Source organism: Acartia tonsa, chromosome 14, assembly GCF_053477335.1.
Source record: "Acartia tonsa isolate MP-2025a chromosome 14, ASM5347733v1, whole genome shotgun sequence".
Classification (NCBI taxonomy): domain Eukaryota; kingdom Metazoa; phylum Arthropoda; class Copepoda; order Calanoida; family Acartiidae; genus Acartia; species Acartia tonsa.
Window position 1 is genome coordinate 39103843 of NC_137273.1, and position 17757 is coordinate 39121599.

The window sequence follows — 17757 nt, forward strand, 5'->3', positions numbered from 1 at the left end:
TCGTATTTTCACAGTAGCTTTTGATAAGTTAATTTAGGTTAGATTAGGTGATGGCCCCGCAGTGTTAGAGCCTAGAAAATACCACGAAACGCCCCTTAAGAGTCGTTGTCACGAAAGGGACTGTATCCATTTTTCCTGCACACTCACAGTCCCCTTATGTCACAGTTAAAATAGACATACAAGAGTGATGTAGTTCTTAATATCCCTGAATTTAAATTCAAAGACTAAATTCTTCATGGAACTATCCCTTAACGATCGCTAGATGGCTTGGCCCACTCGACATTAAGAATAAGATGATCATATCTGAATCCGTTCAACTTCTTGATGGCCTGTTCCGCGTCGTAGGTGTTGATATAGTTCACAAAAGCAAAGCCCTAAAAATTCTCTATTATTACCGAGAGAAGATTGATATCATGGAAAGAAAGAGAAGTAACGGGTTTCGTCATATCTTTACTGTAGCTTTTCTCCTATTTTCAGAACCTGCGGGGGGCTCTAACCCTGAGGGGTTAATTTTCTAACTCTGCGAGGCAGTCATTAACATTTACCTAACATAACCTAAAATGACCCATCAAAAGCTGCAGTGAAAATACGACGAAACCCACAACTTCGTGTTCTTTCCATAATCCAAAAATCATTTAGTATAACAACTGATACAAATCATTAAAAAAATTAGCTGTTTGATTTGCAGTATAGCAGGGAACGAACAGTTTATTTGCCAATAAAAAAATTACGCGGAAAAATCTCACCTTGCACTTGGTTGGTTCAGCCTTATCCTTGGCTAAGAAAATCCTGGCAATAGGTCCAATGGCAGAGAACAGGGCCTTAATGTCCTGGTCGGTGGTCACCTCGGGCAAATTGCTCACCCTACAATAAAACAAGGAATAAGAAGTACTATAACATATAATGATCTCCGATCTAAAAATAACAACTTTGGGGACTTTTATTAAATCTTGATTTTGTTGTAAAAACTAGTGGTGTCCTAAATCCAAAAGTTATAGCGTAATAAAACATTTGAACAATATAAAAAAACAATTAAAGGCATTTTTTTTAATAGTGAAGTTAAATGTAATTATAAGGGGGGGTTTTTTAATGCAACCATCTCGTAATCAGTGAGCAAATGGCACTTAGAATTCGAATTTCCATCTATAATTTTGCATGAGTAATCCTTGGTAGGTCTATTTTCCCTAAATCGAACAAAAAGTTGGAAAAGTAACGGCTAACGGCTGGCGGCTCAGCTATTTTGCCATTCTTTTGATATTTATACTGCAAATTAGTCACGAAACCTCTCTCAAAATAATACTCTTTTCTACTCCAAAACGCTATCAAACGGTTCTAGACGGTAGCTGTTAAAACTAGAAGTTTTAAAATTGGTTATTGCTATCATTTAACATGAATTAAACCAAAAATATGTTTTAAAAAGTCGATTCCTACGTAATTGATGATGGATTTACCCTGAAAATAGGCAAAAAACGGCTGAACGGCTGAGCCGCTAGCCGTTACTTTTCCAACTTTTTGTTCGATTTAGGGAAAATAGACCTACCAAGGATTACTCATGCAAAAGTTCAGATCGGAAAAGTGTCATTTGCTCACTGATTACGAGATGGTTGCATTAAAAAACCCCCCCTTTGATAGAATATAGTTCCTTTATTATTAGTACCTTTCATTGTTAATTTTTTTACGTTTCAAAGTTTATACCTAACGTAAAACGCCATTAGAATGAATTTGTCAGAGAGAGGTAGTGGACAATATGCTGTTTATTACACTAGTCCCAAAAGTTTCATATTTATTTTTCTTAACTCTTTTAAATTTTGATTCGTAGGTTCATTTGTCCAAACGTTTAAACCACTAATTGTATTCCAAAGAAAAAATTTGTGTTGTATTATCATTGGGGATGTAAATCTCCCTATAGATTAAAGTGACACCAAACCTAATTTACCTGACGGCAGCCGTATCATCCCTGCGCCTATCTTGCATTCTGTCACCCATGCCAGGTCTGGCGGCTCCGTCCATACCTCTTCTGGAGGGAGGAACATATTTGCCTAAACAATAAAAAAAAAAATTTGTAATATAAAAAACAATAGCAAATATCAGTGGTATATATTTTTCAACAAGAAATTTTTTTAACCCTTCCTTATCTAATTCTTTTCTATCCTCATTAATATGGAAAAAAAAGGTATCAAATAATAGAAAAAATATACACCCCTGTCTTCATCAAATTAGACACATGGCATATCATGATTATCTCAAAATTCACTTGTTATTGTTATTCCCTAAAAACTTGGATTAACTAAAGCAGTAAACTCATTAAGCCAAGACTCGGATTCTGCAGCTAGTATACTAGTAGTTTACCTGAAGAGGATTGTCCCATATCCAGGGAGGGCTCCTGTTCATCTCCAGGCATTCCAGATTCTTTCTCCAGGGCCGCCAGACTTTCCCTGCAACAAGAAACTAATCTTGCACCCCATGGCTTTTAAACTATAATATTATTTTTTTCTCAAAAATTTTAAGTATTTTCGTCGGTTTCCATGGGATAAGGTGATTTTGAATGTTTTCTTCAGCTGAAAGAACATATTAAAAAAAATATTCTCCGTTATGATTTTATTCTAATGGTTAAGTTTTCACAATAGCCGTATTAATCGCCATTGGACCCCTATACACCCACCCATCATTTTAGGATTTTAAAAATATCTGCACCAATAGAGGACAAAGTACTTTGGGGGCATACGCTGCACTTTTGTTTGAGACATTCTCAAACCTAATTTAACCAAACATAAAGAAGCATCAAGGATAGATTTTCTTTGGGGTTGTTTGAGGTCTATTTTAAAATTAAGGATCCTGTTTTACCTAATTGCACCCAAATCATCCTTGTAAGGGCACTCTTTGGTCCAATGGTCCATCTTACAGATCCTACACTTGACGTTGCCCTTCAGGCTTGCCTTCAACTTGTCTTGCTCAGATTGTTCCTAAATAAATGATATCTCGTTCGCTTGATTTCTGGGTTGATTTGGTTACGTAAATACCCTGCCACGACTAACACTTGAGATTATTAATTTGATATCCACTATTACTTTGTATTAATGACAGTATTAAATAAATAAAGTAAGAATAGAGAGGTATGGATGTTTAGCTTTGCTGTAAGAACGTTCAAAGCAATTACTATTAACAGATAAATGTCTTGAAAAAATTGTTGTGCACGGGTAAATTTTTGTTAAAAGAAAGTTTTTAGCGTTCATTAGTTTTCCCTTTTTGACTGACATAAATAGTAAATACTTATCATGTCATTGTAGAATACCTTTTTCTGTTAAATCTCATGAACAATTGTAAACCAAAAAAACTGACCTCTTCCTTTTGCTCTTCCTTGCCAGTGACAAACTGCATCATAATTTCTTCAGAGACAACAGTGGTTGAAGGATTGGGTCCCGGCTTGTCGTGGACAGATAATCCAAACTTGGGCCACACCTTGCGGCGAGCAATGGCCTTTAAATAAATTAACAATAACCAATTAAATTCCTTATATTAGGACATGTTCTAAATTAGAATACTGTAAATAACTATATTTCATACAAAATTGAACGTTATAAATGAGAGTATCTTGAATATGAAATACTTACAATTATCAAAAGCTTTACAGCATTTGTTTTAAACCAACATTTTATTAATATGCCCTTTTTCATCACACTATTATGAAAAAGCAAATAATTTTGTTTACCTTAGGGACCATTTTCTTTTCAATCTTATAAGTTCTAACAGTTTTAACTTTCTTGTCTCCCTTCATGGAGTACTCAGTAACTATCTTTGTATTGCCCTTCAACTCTTCCCTGAAAAATGAAGACTGGCTTTACACAACAGGCATCGAACTTTAAGGAAGAAGTGGCTTTAAATTATTAAGTTAGCTTTGATAGAAACTAAATATTTCGACTGTGGACCTGGTCATACCTTATTTACAGACTAGTTGCGCTTCCAATGAATACTAAGGCTTATTACAGGGCCATGAAACTCAACCATTTTGACATAGGTATCAAGCTTGATACCTATGTCAAAATGGTTGAGTTTCATGGCCCTGTAATAAGCCTTAGTATTCATTGGAAGCGCAACTAGTCTGTAAATAAGGTATGACCAGGTCCACAGTCGAAATATTTAGTTTCTATCAAAGCTAACTTAATAATTTAAAGCCACTTCTTCCTTATATTAAGTACCTACCAAATTTTATGATTTATTGAGAATACTTTCGTCCTTTTACATGCGTATAGAAGCTTGAAAACTACTGTGTCCTACGCTACCAATGAACACACGATCGAGTTCTTGACATTCTTGTATAAATGTGAATCGGGGGAGCTGGGGACAGGGCTAATACCTTGGCGGGGGAAGATTGTTGGACTCATTCTCAATCTCGTCAGCCCAGCTAGACCCACCGTCCGCCATTCTTGGGTACTTTCTTATCTACTCTGAAACAATAATTATAATTTTTATTCTAATTTAACCTGTTTCTTACTCGATCTTAAAAGGTCAATAATCAAAACTTTTTGTTATAAACAAAAATAATCATTTTAGCATAAAATCTAAGACACCAAATGAGTTCATATCTTACAAATAAATTAATAATGACAATTTTTTCCAAAACATGCCATATTTGTGCCAAATTACAAATTATTTCACCATTTTACAAAACCGAACAATAATATTCAATTTTCTTTTTCGTTTAGATACTTCAATGAAAACCTCACATTATTATTTCATAGCTTGAATTCCAGAAAAATCCGTTTGGAACGTGTACCTACTCAATTTTGTCATATTGTCCGAAGCTCGATCGAAATAAAACGCGAAGACTCGGAACGAGTAAATCTGTTCCATCTAAAGTAACCCAGAAGTTTCGAGAATGGTAAAGGGGGGAGGCGAAAGTGACACTTTTTGAAACCAAAACTAAAAGTAAACAAAGGAACTCAACTAAAAAAAAGAGTTACAGGTCTGAAATTTTGCATGGCAATTGCTTTATAGGGGTAAAATATGGAACTGTAAAGAAACGGCGGCGCAACCGCCAAAAATCGCCGTTTCCCGCCGAAATTTTTTTTTGCCTTTTCTCGGCGGTTTTCGGCGGTTGCGACGCCGTTTCTTCACAGTTCCATATTGTACCCCTAAAAAGCAACTGCCATGCAAAATGTCAGACTTGTAACTCTTTTTTTAGTTGAGTTCCTTTGACTTTTAGTTTTGGTTTCAAAAAGTGTCACTTTCGCCCCCTCCCTTTAAAGAATTTATAGGAACAGAATAAGTTCTTTGTCTTACGTGCTTTCATTCGAATCGTTTAACAAATTTTCGCTCGTCAATCTTAAATAAGCACATTTTCGATAGAAAATTTTCGATAAAAATTCACAGTTGAACGCTTATTCGTACAATTAAAACGTTCGTTTGTCGATTTTTTACGAAAACGTGCTTAATTTTGAATCTTAGATAATTCTGATTTACATACCGCACGAATTCGTATGTTCTATGATTTCTTTTCCATTCTGATTCTAGAAATTCGCAAAATTTGCTAAATTTAAACTTCGGAAATAGGCTGAATCGTATCGCAACCTTCTTAACAGAGTGTTCAAATGAAACTACCAATCTTCAAGAATCTTGTTTTTCATGGGTTTTTATAATTACACGAAAAAACATCAATCGATATGCGGACGTCGAATTATTACGATCTTAGATAAACAACATCAGCACCTTGCTTGGTGTAAAACCAATTGAAATTCCGTGGAACCTTGTAATCATAAAGATCACGAGTCCGATTGCAATAACCTTGAAGGTTTTAGTCGATTACATGGCTGAAATTGACAAAACTAATATATTTTATTTACCTAGGTAAAAAAAAAAAAAAAAAAAAAAAAAAAAAAAAAAAAAAAAAAAAAAAAAAACTTTCCTGATCGAAATGAAAAAGTATTTATCTAAAAAATCGCACACGGTTAAAACATTTTAAGATCTACAGACACACATTCGACTACTCTGGATACAAAAATAAACAATTTATTTTAGGAAGGCTGGTTCACAACTTTATTAAACTAGAAATATAATCAAATGTTTTTGATACTAGTTAATAACTCATGTGGTGACACATCTAGATGGCACGATATTCCTCCTCGTGTCGATTGATATCTTGAAGCATAGTAGACAGCTCGGCAGCCTGCGCGGCAGCTGACCTCTCAGCAACGGGGCGACAATGACGCAGGTTAGCCTCCACCCAACCATGGTGGTATAAGCACCTGGTCAGTGCCCTTTTTAACTCGATATCATCAGTATTTGTAGCTCTACTAAGCATTTCCTCCTTTATTATATCCATACGACTTTGCAAAGCATTGTATAACTCCTCGTTGGCGGCGAATGACATTTTAACTCTATACTAGTGAACAGTATATGTCTAACTCTCTACTTAGTAAATGAAACTAGTTCCCTACAACTAGTTGTGGCGAACAAACAGTCAACCACCACGGGCACACGTGGCCTAACCAACCAACCATATAATTATCTTCTAAAAAACCACTTTCAGTTACAGGGAGAAAAGAATAAGTAAATTCATCTGAGCAGAAACTATAAACGGCCGGAGATGAAATAATATCTTAATAATCTAATAAAATATAAATGCAATGATTTAAAAAACTGCCGTTATAACATGAATATTTATGATATGTCATTGGGCGCGTGAACGGCTTTCCCCACAGTCGATTACAAGCGAGAAACGGTCAAGGTTGCTGCTGAATAAGCCTAGTCTAAGATATTTTCCAAATATGGCTGAAATTGAAACCGAGACCCGCAAACTGCTGGTCGTGTAAACGCTGAATTATTTCCCGAGAAAAATCTATAAATTTTACTAATGAAAAAATTCATAAAATAAATGACTAACTCATTATTATTGTTTCACTTATATTAATTTTCTTGAACATGAAAAACATAAATAAATTATTACAAGTATTGGGATGACTGTGATATATATAAAGAGGCTGTGATGACTGTATTGTTTTGCACTGGTATAAAAAACTTGTTTGAAACGCTTACTGATTGAAAATAATGCTCATAGATTAAATACTGGTTTTACGTTATATCATAAAAAATTTTCGTAAAATTCCTATTATCATTAAGATATGGATTACTTCCAAAAATCAGAAATAAATTGTAGCATGATTTGGATAGAATAAGTTTCAGATTTCTGACATGACTAATACAACAGGTACTAGATTTAATACAGTATGAATTTTCAATGGATATAACCCTTTGTATCTTTCATGGTAATATTGTTAATTGAGACTGAAAAAACCGATAACTTATCGATGAAATATCCGACAACGCATGTCGCGCTTCGAATGTGGTCGAATTATGTCATTCGAAACAGAATTATATCGTTAACCGCCGCCAAATCTTATGACAACCTTAATATCTTGACTAACCTTGAAATACCATGATAAAACACAAAGGACATAACCTATAAGGTCGAATATTACATAAAATAATAATTAATACTTAACGGAAAACTTATTTGTTTGGCTAAAACCAAGAACGAAAAGCGTCAGTGTTTCTTGTGAAACGTGTGTCGACGCTGCCGTCGTCGACGAATCTCGCCGTTCGCTGTCCTCCTGTAAACGGAGAATTTATCACAATATTGTGAAAAAGCCCAGCTCTATTTGTGTGGCCGTTTATCACCGGCTGGCATGGGAATAATCTTTGGGCTGCCGACAAAGGCCTGTCCTGTGGCCGCTGTGTTATAATGTCCTCATGTCTGCTTGGGGACGGACGCCGCGAGACTTGGGGATGGGAGGTCGACCTAGGATTTTGCGCCCCGCGATAAATTGGTTGACCGGAGTTCCGCGCAAAATCCGTTATTTGTGGATCGTCCTGCATTGTAATGCACCGTGACAAAGCCATTTGATATGGCTCCGTCATCTGTCGGTACATACGGGACATCTCAATCGACCGCCACTTCCCCTTATCCCTCAACGCCTCGTCCGACAAGCCGGCTTCGCACGCTGCGGAAACCCCGGACATTTTACAGGACTTTCTGCCCACTGGGCCGAAATATCCTACTTGACGGCATAACTGCGTGATATCATTCAATAGAGTCTGTGGCGAGAGTTGATACCTGCCGTCAGCTACAATTTGTCTACCTCCTGGCAGCCACATGGTTGAAGATCTGCAGAACAAGAAATTTTCATCCAGTATCCCTTCCCCCATGAACTGAAATCCACATCTGCGATAGTACTTCTTAATCAGCGCCACCGGGCACATATCTCCGCCTTCTGATGCCAACAGGTTTGTACAACCTTCATGTTCTTGGTCATTCTTCCTCTTGGGGTAGATCACTCGCAGAACTTCCACCCCGTCGATTTGATCTTGGCTTATATGGCAAGCCCTCACTTGGTCAAGATCGGCGAGACGAGTGAATGTGTGGAACTGCAAAATTATTGCCACCGTCGCTCGGAAAAATGGCAGCGGAATGTCCCAGATGGAGTCATAGTCGTAGACTATCTTGCGCATGATTGCCGTGAGAACGCCCTTAGGAATGGGCGTGGCTTTTCTGACGGGGGCGCGTTCCATTGCTGCCCTTCTCACCGCTCCTTCCAACAGCCGCGACACACGTTGTGAAAATTCCGAAACAGGCTGATCTATTATGTATGACCATGCCTTCAAACTTCCACAAACCTGTTTGAGGAAGGAGTAAGGCTTCCTTATATCCTCCAGATAATGGATGAAGTCCTGCAACACCCTCTCCTGGAACGTGGTTGCAGGCAGATTCCTCTTGCGCAAGTAGGCAAGAAATACCTCCACTACTTGGGAATGCACGCTCGTGGTAGACTGGGCGCGGGACGACGTGTATAATTTGGCATCTCGACTCTTTGTTGGCGACAAATTCAGACCTCGCGCTGCTTTCATGATTCTCAGAGCTGGCCTCTGTGAAATTCGAGCAGGAATACCCTCTCCAACTAAAAATATAGATTAAATTAACCATAGGTTTGAATAAAACAAAACTTCGTACGCATTAAAAACCTCTTATAGAGACAGTCATGCAGCCATGAAAAGAAAAAATATGTGTCGAAACCGCCCATTGTACATTAACAAATTTCTTTGTTTATTGTAACATAAATCTGAGACTAAAAGACTACCAATCCTGACGCCGAAAAAATATTCGATTTCTGCCTTTACTACCCGATTTTATATCATTTGGACAACTATACTTGCCTCTCATAGGTCTTTGTTGTCCTCTGACTCGGTAAGCTGGATCAAATCCGGCGCGACCCATTTTATACTGATTTCCGCGGATTCCTCTAATATAAAATCTGAAATGGGTATACAAATTGAGAATCCAAATAACAAATTTCCGAAAAAAAAAACTCGTTTAACTTGTAAAAAATCAGTGTTCACATATATGAAATCCATTCGGAATCAACTAAAAAAGACCAAATATTAAGATTGTAAAAACCCATTTCTTGAACAGCCAACAAATATATATTAAATTTTCAGAGCGTATCACAGACTAGAATAATTTTCAAATTGCACTTTCATGGAAAGACCGAATGTTTGACAAATACATAAAAGGACATAAATGGATAATACAAGTACTTGTGAAAACCAAAAAGTCCGAAACCAGCAGGGTTTCTCTTATAAGCATACATAATCTAATTTCGTCCAAACAACCTAACTGAATTTAGAATAATGTGCCTAAATTGTATGTAAATATTTTGAAAATAAAAATGCTTCTCACGATCCTGTGATTTCTGGACTTGAATGGTTATTGAATACTTTAGATTACAAATCAGATGTATACATGAATTAAAATAATTATATCTGCATAGAAAATGATATCATTTTATTGGGGACGAATGAACTATCTTCAAATCTTATTACATGTTTTCGTTATGACGAAAATAGAATTATAACCTCCCCATATGATCTAATAAAGTCTTATCTGTATATTTACTAAATCTTGCCAAAGAAATATCGTAGCCCAATAAATAGAACATTTCTATTAACTAATAATTGCACAACTCAGGTTTTAATCAAAAAGGCGATCATAGAAAAATTACATATTCCTTTAAACATGCAATCTGCTGCTTCTGATGTGAAAATGGTCTTAAACACAAAAATTCTTTTTATGAAAGACTTAAACCTTCCGGCTTCAATAAACTGCGACCAAAAACAAGCAGACTGCCATAAGGGAATAACAAAAACGGTAGTGGCGGATGGTATACTTAAAATTTTATGTAATGCTGGAACTATAACTTTGACCGGAGGGCATATGTACATGACGCGCTTATTATCTAATTCTTGTATAAAAAAGTCGGTGCCTAATGCCGTTTTATCCGGCAACTTTGAATAAAACGCCGAACATTTTTTATTTGCCGCGCTGGCCATAAGATCGATATCCGGCATAACCATAAATTTCTCACATATTAAATTATAGTCCTCGAGAGCTACCGACCACTCGTCGGTGTTACTTACTTTAGATCCCTCGTCGGCAATTTTGAGCAACAACGTGCTCCTCCTTTGCCATACTGGCAAGAGAATAATGTCAAACTGTAGCTGGACTAGCTTGATATTTATCACATGGCGCTGTAGAATTTCTACTCTAGAGCCGCGGTTCAAAATGCTGACTAAGCCGCGATTGTCCGTGCACCAAACCACTGTTTTGTGTTTATTTTGCTGGAGAAAGGACTCCTGTTCAAACATTTTAACAACTGCCAACAACTCTCGCAGTGTACTGGACTGCTGCATTTCATCGTATTCGAAGGGAAACTCCTTTATAAAACGAAGTTGTTCTGCTTCAAATACATAAGCCCTAGATTCACTCGAATCAGAGACCATGATGGACTCTATCTGCGTGATGTCTAGAGGATCTACAGCTTCCAGCAAGACTGCCTGCTTCGCAGGTTGGATAATGTTGATGACAGCATTGCACTTGTTGACAGGTTGTCCGTTGAAACTAAAATAAAAACAAAGAATATTGCAAATGTATAACTCATATTTAAATGAACGTCAAAACTTAACCGAGGCCTAAACAATACATTCGTAAGATGCCGGGGAAAAAATATATGCACAACTGTGTCGGACTTGCAAAAAATTTTCTTTTTATATTTTGAAAATATTTCAAAAACTAAAAAACTCGAATGTACACACCTTATTAAATAAACTTTCAACATTTCAAATTCTTGTAACATTCTATCGTTTATAACTAACGACCCGGACCATCCTTTCTCCTGAACAGTCAATCCGAGTGTCTGCTGACATGCTCTAGTCACCACTCTCATTATATTTCCATGAGAATGGAGAAGGTGACAACATACACCAAGGATATGTGCTAATTCTTTGGCCTGTATTACGCCAACCTTATCAGCTTTTGAAATTGCAGCGTTAATATCATTTGTAAGAATTATTATCTTCATTAGAGGGGCACTGATTCTCATGGAAATCGAGTCTAAATTGAAACCCAGGTAACACAAAGAAGTGGCAGGCCCGACACATTTCGATAAATTTAACGTCCAGCCTGTGCTTTCGAACACAAATTTTATGAACTTAAGGCTAGCCAATCCTTTAATCTTAGACAAGGCTGAATTGAACGAGTCATCGACAAATGTCGATAAATCGATGCCTCGAGCGTGGCAGAATCTTCGTATGGGGACTATCAGAGAATTCATTATGTATGTGGCTGGACCTGACAAAAAATATTGCATTCTTATGGATCAATTTGAATAAATACGTATAGTTCAATTTGACGCCCGATCGTTTCTTAAGAAAAACGCTACCAAAATGTAAAAACAAAAAATATACATTCGTTTTTTGGTTTTCAGCATGCATGAGGCTGTCAAATACATTTCATATTGCATTCATTAAACAATAGACATCGCTATCCTTATGCGTTTTAGCACTTGCGTATCGAAAATTTATGCCATTGATAGAATTAGAAAATGATAAAAATAACTAACCTGTGCCAAATGGCAGCGTTAAAAACTCATAGAACTCCCGCGTGCCGGAGGCGTTGACAACCGCAAAACCAAATAAACCACGGAACTCTGGATGTAATGCCAAATGGCAATACATCGCTGAGATATCCAACACGGACATCCAGCAGCCGGGTGTAACTCTGGGAAGGACCATGGAGATATCCTCCATTTTCATAGAGACTTTTCTTAAACAATCGTTCAGTGTACGCGACAGATCTAGACACTGTCGCAATTTCACGTTACCCTCACTATCCAATTTTGACGCCACCGTCAAAGGGTTGACAAAATAAGGTTTATAATCAACTTTTCTAACAATGTTTTCCTTAACCCATTTGTCTGTTTTTGCCTGAACAAATTGAATGTTTTGTAAAGCGCTCATATTATTCCTGATATCTGTCGCCTCAGGAAGAGGAGTAACTATGTCCGGCTTATAACCGTCTCTTAATAGTTCTAAAACTGAATCACTGGCGTTTAAGATTTGTTTATAAAATAATTGAGCCTTTGGATCATGGATCCCTCCTGCAACTGGACCAAAACCAAGTCCTTGCAACCGGTCAATTTCCTTGTCAATAAAAGCCGCAAAATCTTGGTCAGAAATGTCACTTAAAGAATTTACGACTAAGTCACTGGTAACAATTTTTACAGAAGTATTGTCGTCATTTTCAATATTACCATTGGAGTTAAAGTCAATAGAATTTGTGTCAGTTAAATTGTCGTTATCGAGTGGGGCGATAACATCGTCAATAAGGAGCTCCTCGGCTTTGGTGGATGGATATGCCGCTATGGCCGGGGAACCCGAAGCCTCGCTTCAGTCCTTTTTCTTAGGAGCTGTGCACTGAGAGGCTCTATGGCCTTGTTTCTGGCTGAAAATATAATAAAACATTAGACTGGCTGAATTTAACAACTAAGAAACTCTCTGCTAAATGGTAAGCTAAATTGCGAATATATTTTTTTTTTTTTTTTTTAAAAACTAAACTATGTATTTTTCGAAAAGAAAACATCCTTGATTATTTATTTGGCATATCCATTGATTGCCCACGCAAAATCGAGATCCAACTATTATTACAACAAACTCAAAACGGCCGCAAATAAGAAATATTAAAAATTTTTGTCGCTTACCAATTGTGGCACGTGCCAGTGAAGCGTTTCGCAGATGGTCTAGCCTCCCGCTCTCTGTCCCGTCTGCGCTTCTCACTTTCTTCGTGCTCCTTGCGCAAGGTATTTAATCTGGTTAGCCTCTCACCCTGCAGAACTTCACGGTTGTCGTTGCAGGCAAACTTGACAACCACAGAGGGGCTGTTTGTAAACGCCAAACTCGTGTAGAGACTCATGAACTTGAGCAGCTCGATTGCCATAAGCGAGAACTCCATGCTGCGATGCACGGCGGCGTGGGCCTCAGGGGGCAAATACATGTTGTAAAGCTCGCGAACTGCGTCCTAAAATATAGTTTAAAGCGTAACAAATTTTATAACACTTAAATGTTACTTAAATCAAATATGGTGATATACAACAATGACCTCAAATATTACATTGTTCAGGTAAACCGCTCTAGTGCCTATTAAGATCTACAGCATTACAGATAAAAAACACGTCTCACTGCCACAATATTTGTGAAATTAAAAAATTGAAACCGCAAAAGAGAGTAAGGACTAGAAATGCGAACGAGACTCTTTTATCGTATAATTGTAATAATGTTACCTCGATATTGTTCTGGACAGATAATAAATCGAGACCAGTCTTCTGCATCAACCTCAAATAACTGGAGTCACGGCAATTCTGCGCGTTGACCTCAGTTATTTTTCCCAATCTGGTTTGTTGCGTAACGGCATAATGTACTAGGCAGAAACTGGGCGGCTTTGTTTTTGTAGGCACGCCTGCGACGAGTCTTCTGCTCGGCAACGCGACCATCTGCCACCCCTGGGGAAACGGCGTAGCCTGTTGAAAATTGGCCGCTTGAGTTGCTTGTAAGCCAGCCCTCTGCTGCTGCTGAACTTGTTGTTGCTGGACGCTGCCAACACCATTGCTGGTCGATGGCTGAGAAGCACTGGCGCTCTGCTGGTTTTTCTGATTTCTATCGCTGACTAGCATGCGAATTACGTCGATAAGAGCGCTGTTTGGTACCTGACCCGAATTATCGACAGATAAAGGCCTGTCAGCCGTTGATCCTCGGTCATGACACGTACCACGTGGAGGCATGACAGGTTGAGCTGATTTTGTCGGCACTCTGGGTAGTTCCTCCGACCTATGGCGTATGCGTTCGCCGTTTTGCTGCGGTTGGGGCCTAGCTGCCGCGCCTCCTGCCATATATGGTGCCGCATTTATATTTACATTACTAAAATTCATTGCCTGATTCTGAGATGGATAATGAACTGGACCAGGCCGGCATTGTGGAAGATGCTGAGGGTGTTGCTGTGCTACTCTATTGATATGATCATGCTGACCATATCTGGCCCTTTCTTGTTGAATGTAAGATTGAGCCGCTGGAATGAGAGGTGTGGAAGCCCGAAACGGTCTGGCTCCCATTGGTGCATCATCAGCCAGCATGGCCAATAAATCCGCTGGATCTCTTCCGTTTCCATCGTTCATTCGATCCGCCTCTGCAATCTCATCCATCATAGGAGCTGGTTGAGATTCATGGAACTGCGCATGAGCGGCGTCGATCTGATCCTCTTGATCATGGACACTTTCGTCACTATCAACGGCGGGATCATCGTCCACGTCCGCTGCTAAAAAATAAAAAACTATTTCAATTATCGATTTTCATTTATACATTGCAACTGCTATTTTGAATGGTTAAAGCTGAACAAAACATGTCCAACATGAAAATCCATGAATTTAGTCGATAGATTTGCAACTTTGCTAAAGTATATTTTACTTTCTATATTATTGTGCCTTAAACAAGTGTATGCACGAGTCGAAAAATTTAAAAAAGCATAAAATTGATGTAACGTATATAACCATAGGCCTATATCATGATACGTGACTAAAATAAAAAACTCTGAACTTAACAGCCAATGGTCTGTCAATTAAAATAATACCTGGAGATACAGGCTCGAAACCGTTTTCTTCCTCAAACGCCGGCAATTCCTGGGCTATATCGCCCAAATGTGGCAACTGCATCTCATCCTCACCGTCGGCCATTTTATGTGCAAATATGCGCCGTATGAGATAGAAACAAAAAGGCTTATGATAAAAAATCTGAAAAATTTATATAAAATATAAATCGAAAAATCTAGAATGAACGAATATAAAATAAACGAAGCCTTATGAGTAGGAAATTAATATTTAAAAGAAATAAATCGAATCGACATTAAAAATGACCCTTATAAAAATTTTATAGGTTAAGTCTTATAGCATTCAATTCGAAATTTAAATCATAAAACTATTTATTATTGCCCTATCAAAAACCACGTGCATAAGAAAATCGGTGAATTATGAAAAGAGAAAAATATAAAGAAAAAATGCTATAAAATTAAAAGATATTGATGAAAAATTTAAGGGAGTGGGAGGGAGGGAAAAATAAATTTTTAGAAAAAACTTAAATGATTAATATCACAAGCGACTTTGTAGCATAAACCTATGTTTCACTATCCTTTATTCTTTATTCTTTCACTTTTGTATTTAGATGTTGTTCGTTCAATGGTCAGATAAAGAATGAAGTAAAACAGCGAGCTTTCTCTCGGCCCCTGTAGTCCGAGTGTAAGTGTGTGTGTGCGTGTGTGTGTGTATGACTACTTGCTTTCGCGCTCAGCTTGACAACAACCACCCCTCGTGGTTTAATCTAAACTTGTACCGTTCCGTCTCACAATCTGCCTACCGCAATTGAGAAACTTATCTGGCCTGTACCGCCTTACGTAGAGTCCTCCTCTACTACCACTCAGTTAAGAGTATATAAACGTGCCTGTACATCATTGTCGGCCCCTGCCGCTTCATATAGCCTATATATCATTTATAATGCACGAATCTGCCGCAAGAGGTACTTCCTCTATACTACGTCTCTCTACCGCCATCTAACGGCCGTAGCTGACAACTAAGGTTAATTTAATTTTTTCTGTCTGCTAGCTCTCCAGGCTTTCTATATCAGCCCTTCTACTTTTTATTCAATACTACGAGCGAATTTTCTCACATAATTCGCTTAAGATCTCTCAAACTGTGTTACTTTAGACTTCTCATATTAACTTTTTATCCTTGTCTTTCCACGTTTTATTCCGAACGACCTGGGCCGCTTGCCAAAATGCTCCTAGAGACACGTTTAATGTATTTTTTGAAATTCCACCATATTGCACAACAAATACCAATTTTCTTTTTCGTTTAGATACTTCAATGAAAACCTCACATTATTATTTCATAGCTTGAATTCCAGAAAAATCCGTTTGGAACGTGTACCTACTCAATTTTGTCATATTGTCCAAAGCTCGATCGAAATAAAACGCGGAAAGACTCGGAACGAGTAAATCTGTTCCATCTAAAGTAACCCAGAAGTTTCGAGAATGGTAAATTTAAAGAATTTATAGGAACAGAATAAGTTCTTTGTCTTACGTGCTTTCATTCGAATCGTTTAACAAATTTTCGCTCGTCAATCTTAAATAAGCACATTTTCGATAAAAATTCACAGTTGAACGCTTATTCGTACAATTAAAACGTTCGTTTGTCGATTTTTTACGAAAACGTGCTTAATTTTGAATCTTAGGTAATTCTGATTTACATACCACTATCTAAACTGAAATATTTTATCCTTATAAAAAACCATTCTCGAAACTTAAATTTACTTTCTCATTTAAAAAGATTAATTCACTTCTACATATATACTTAATATTATCGTTTCATAAAGGATTGCGAAACTAATGCTATAAAAAATAAATTTTTAGAAAAAACTTAAATGATTAATATCACAAGCGACTTTGTAGCATAAACCTATGTTTCACTATCCTTTATTCTTTATTCTTTCACTTTTGTATTTAGATGTTGTTCGTTCAATGGTCAGATAAAGAATGAAGTAAAACAGCGAGCTTTCTCTCGGCCCCTGTAGTCCGAGTGTAAGTGTGTGTGTGCGTGTGTGTGTGTATGACTACTTGCTTTCGCGCTCAGCTTGACAACAACCACCCCTCGTGGTTTAATCTAAACTTGTACCGTTCCGTCTCACAATCTGCCTACCGCAATTGAGAAACTTATCTGGCCTGTACCGCCTTACGTAGAGTCCTCCTCTACTACCACTCAGTTAAGAGTATATAAACGTGCCTGTACATCATTGTCGGCCCCTGCCGCTTCATATAGCCTATATATCATTTATAATGCACGAATCTGCCGCAAGAGGTACTCCCTCTATACTACGTCTCTCTACCGCCATCTAACGGCCGTAGCTGACAACTAAGGTTAATTTAATTTTTTCTGTCTGCTAGCTCTCCAGGCTTTCTATATCAGCCCTTCTACTTTTTATTCAATACTACGAGCGAATTTTCTCACATAATTCGCTTAAGATCTCTCAAACTGTGTTACTTTAGACTTCTCATATTAACTTTTTATCCTTGTCTTTCCACGTTTTATTCCGAACGACCTGGGCCGCTTGCCAAAATGCTCCTAGAGACACGTTTAATGTATTTTTTGAAATTCCACCATATTGCACAACAAATACCAAATAATAACATTGCCACACTATCAAATAAATAGAGGGAGATAGCAAAGAAAATGGGGAGGGTAAAGTAAAGACAATTTTCTCGTACATATTTTCCTTAGTTTTGAATGTGATTTATATGTGTTTTTAAAGTATATTATCTTCTTTCAATCAACAATA

The 17757-nt window shown here is 37.5% G+C and overlaps 2 protein-coding genes across 2 annotated transcripts; both read right to left on the reverse strand.

Annotated features, from left to right (window-relative positions):
* Nucleotides 1–217: 217 nt before the first annotated feature.
* On the reverse strand, nt 218–4486 carry LOC145306112 (eukaryotic translation initiation factor 3 subunit G-like). Its single transcript, XM_080148063.1, has 8 exons — nt 4355–4486; nt 3710–3818; nt 3340–3477; nt 2845–2963; nt 2350–2435; nt 1937–2039; nt 747–864; nt 218–374 (listed from the first exon to the last, which is right to left on the reverse strand). Exons 1-8 carry the CDS (start codon nt 4420–4422, stop codon nt 249–251), a joined length of 867 nt encoding a protein of 288 aa, XP_080004189.1. The 5' UTR covers nt 4423–4486; the 3' UTR covers nt 218–248.
* An 8204-nt stretch (nt 4487–12690) lies between these two features.
* Nucleotides 12691–15441, reverse strand: LOC145306049 (uncharacterized). Its single transcript, XM_080147979.1, has 3 exons — nt 13665–15441; nt 13086–13402; nt 12691–12829 (listed from the first exon to the last, which is right to left on the reverse strand). The coding sequence occupies exons 1-3, from the start codon at nt 14580–14582 to the stop codon at nt 12775–12777; spliced, it is 1290 nt and encodes a 429-aa protein (XP_080004105.1). The 5' UTR covers nt 14583–15441; the 3' UTR covers nt 12691–12774.
* Nucleotides 15442–17757: the final 2316 nt, after the last annotated feature.

Coding starts and splice junctions, on each gene's coding strand:
- LOC145306112 (XM_080148063.1), bottom strand. CDS start 4,422: ATGGCGGACGGTGGGTCTAGCTGGGCTGACGAGATTGAGAATGAGTCC. Junction 2,964..3,339: donor AGGAAGAGCAAAAGGAAGAG/GTCAGTTTTTTT, acceptor TCATTTATTTAG/GAACAATCTGAGCAAGACAA. Junction 2,040..2,349: donor TATGGGACAATCCTCTTCAG/GTAAACTACTAG, acceptor TTTATTGTTTAG/GCAAATATGTTCCTCCCTCC.
- LOC145306049 (XM_080147979.1), bottom strand. CDS start 14,582: ATGATGGATGAGATTGCAGAGGCGGATCGAATGAACGATGGAAACGGA. Junction 13,403..13,664: donor CTGTCCAGAACAATATCGAG/GTAACATTATTA, acceptor ACTATATTTTAG/GACGCAGTTCGCGAGCTTTA. Junction 12,830..13,085: donor ACTGGCACGTGCCACAATTG/GTAAGCGACAAA, acceptor TTATATTTTCAG/CCAGAAACAAGGCCATAGAG.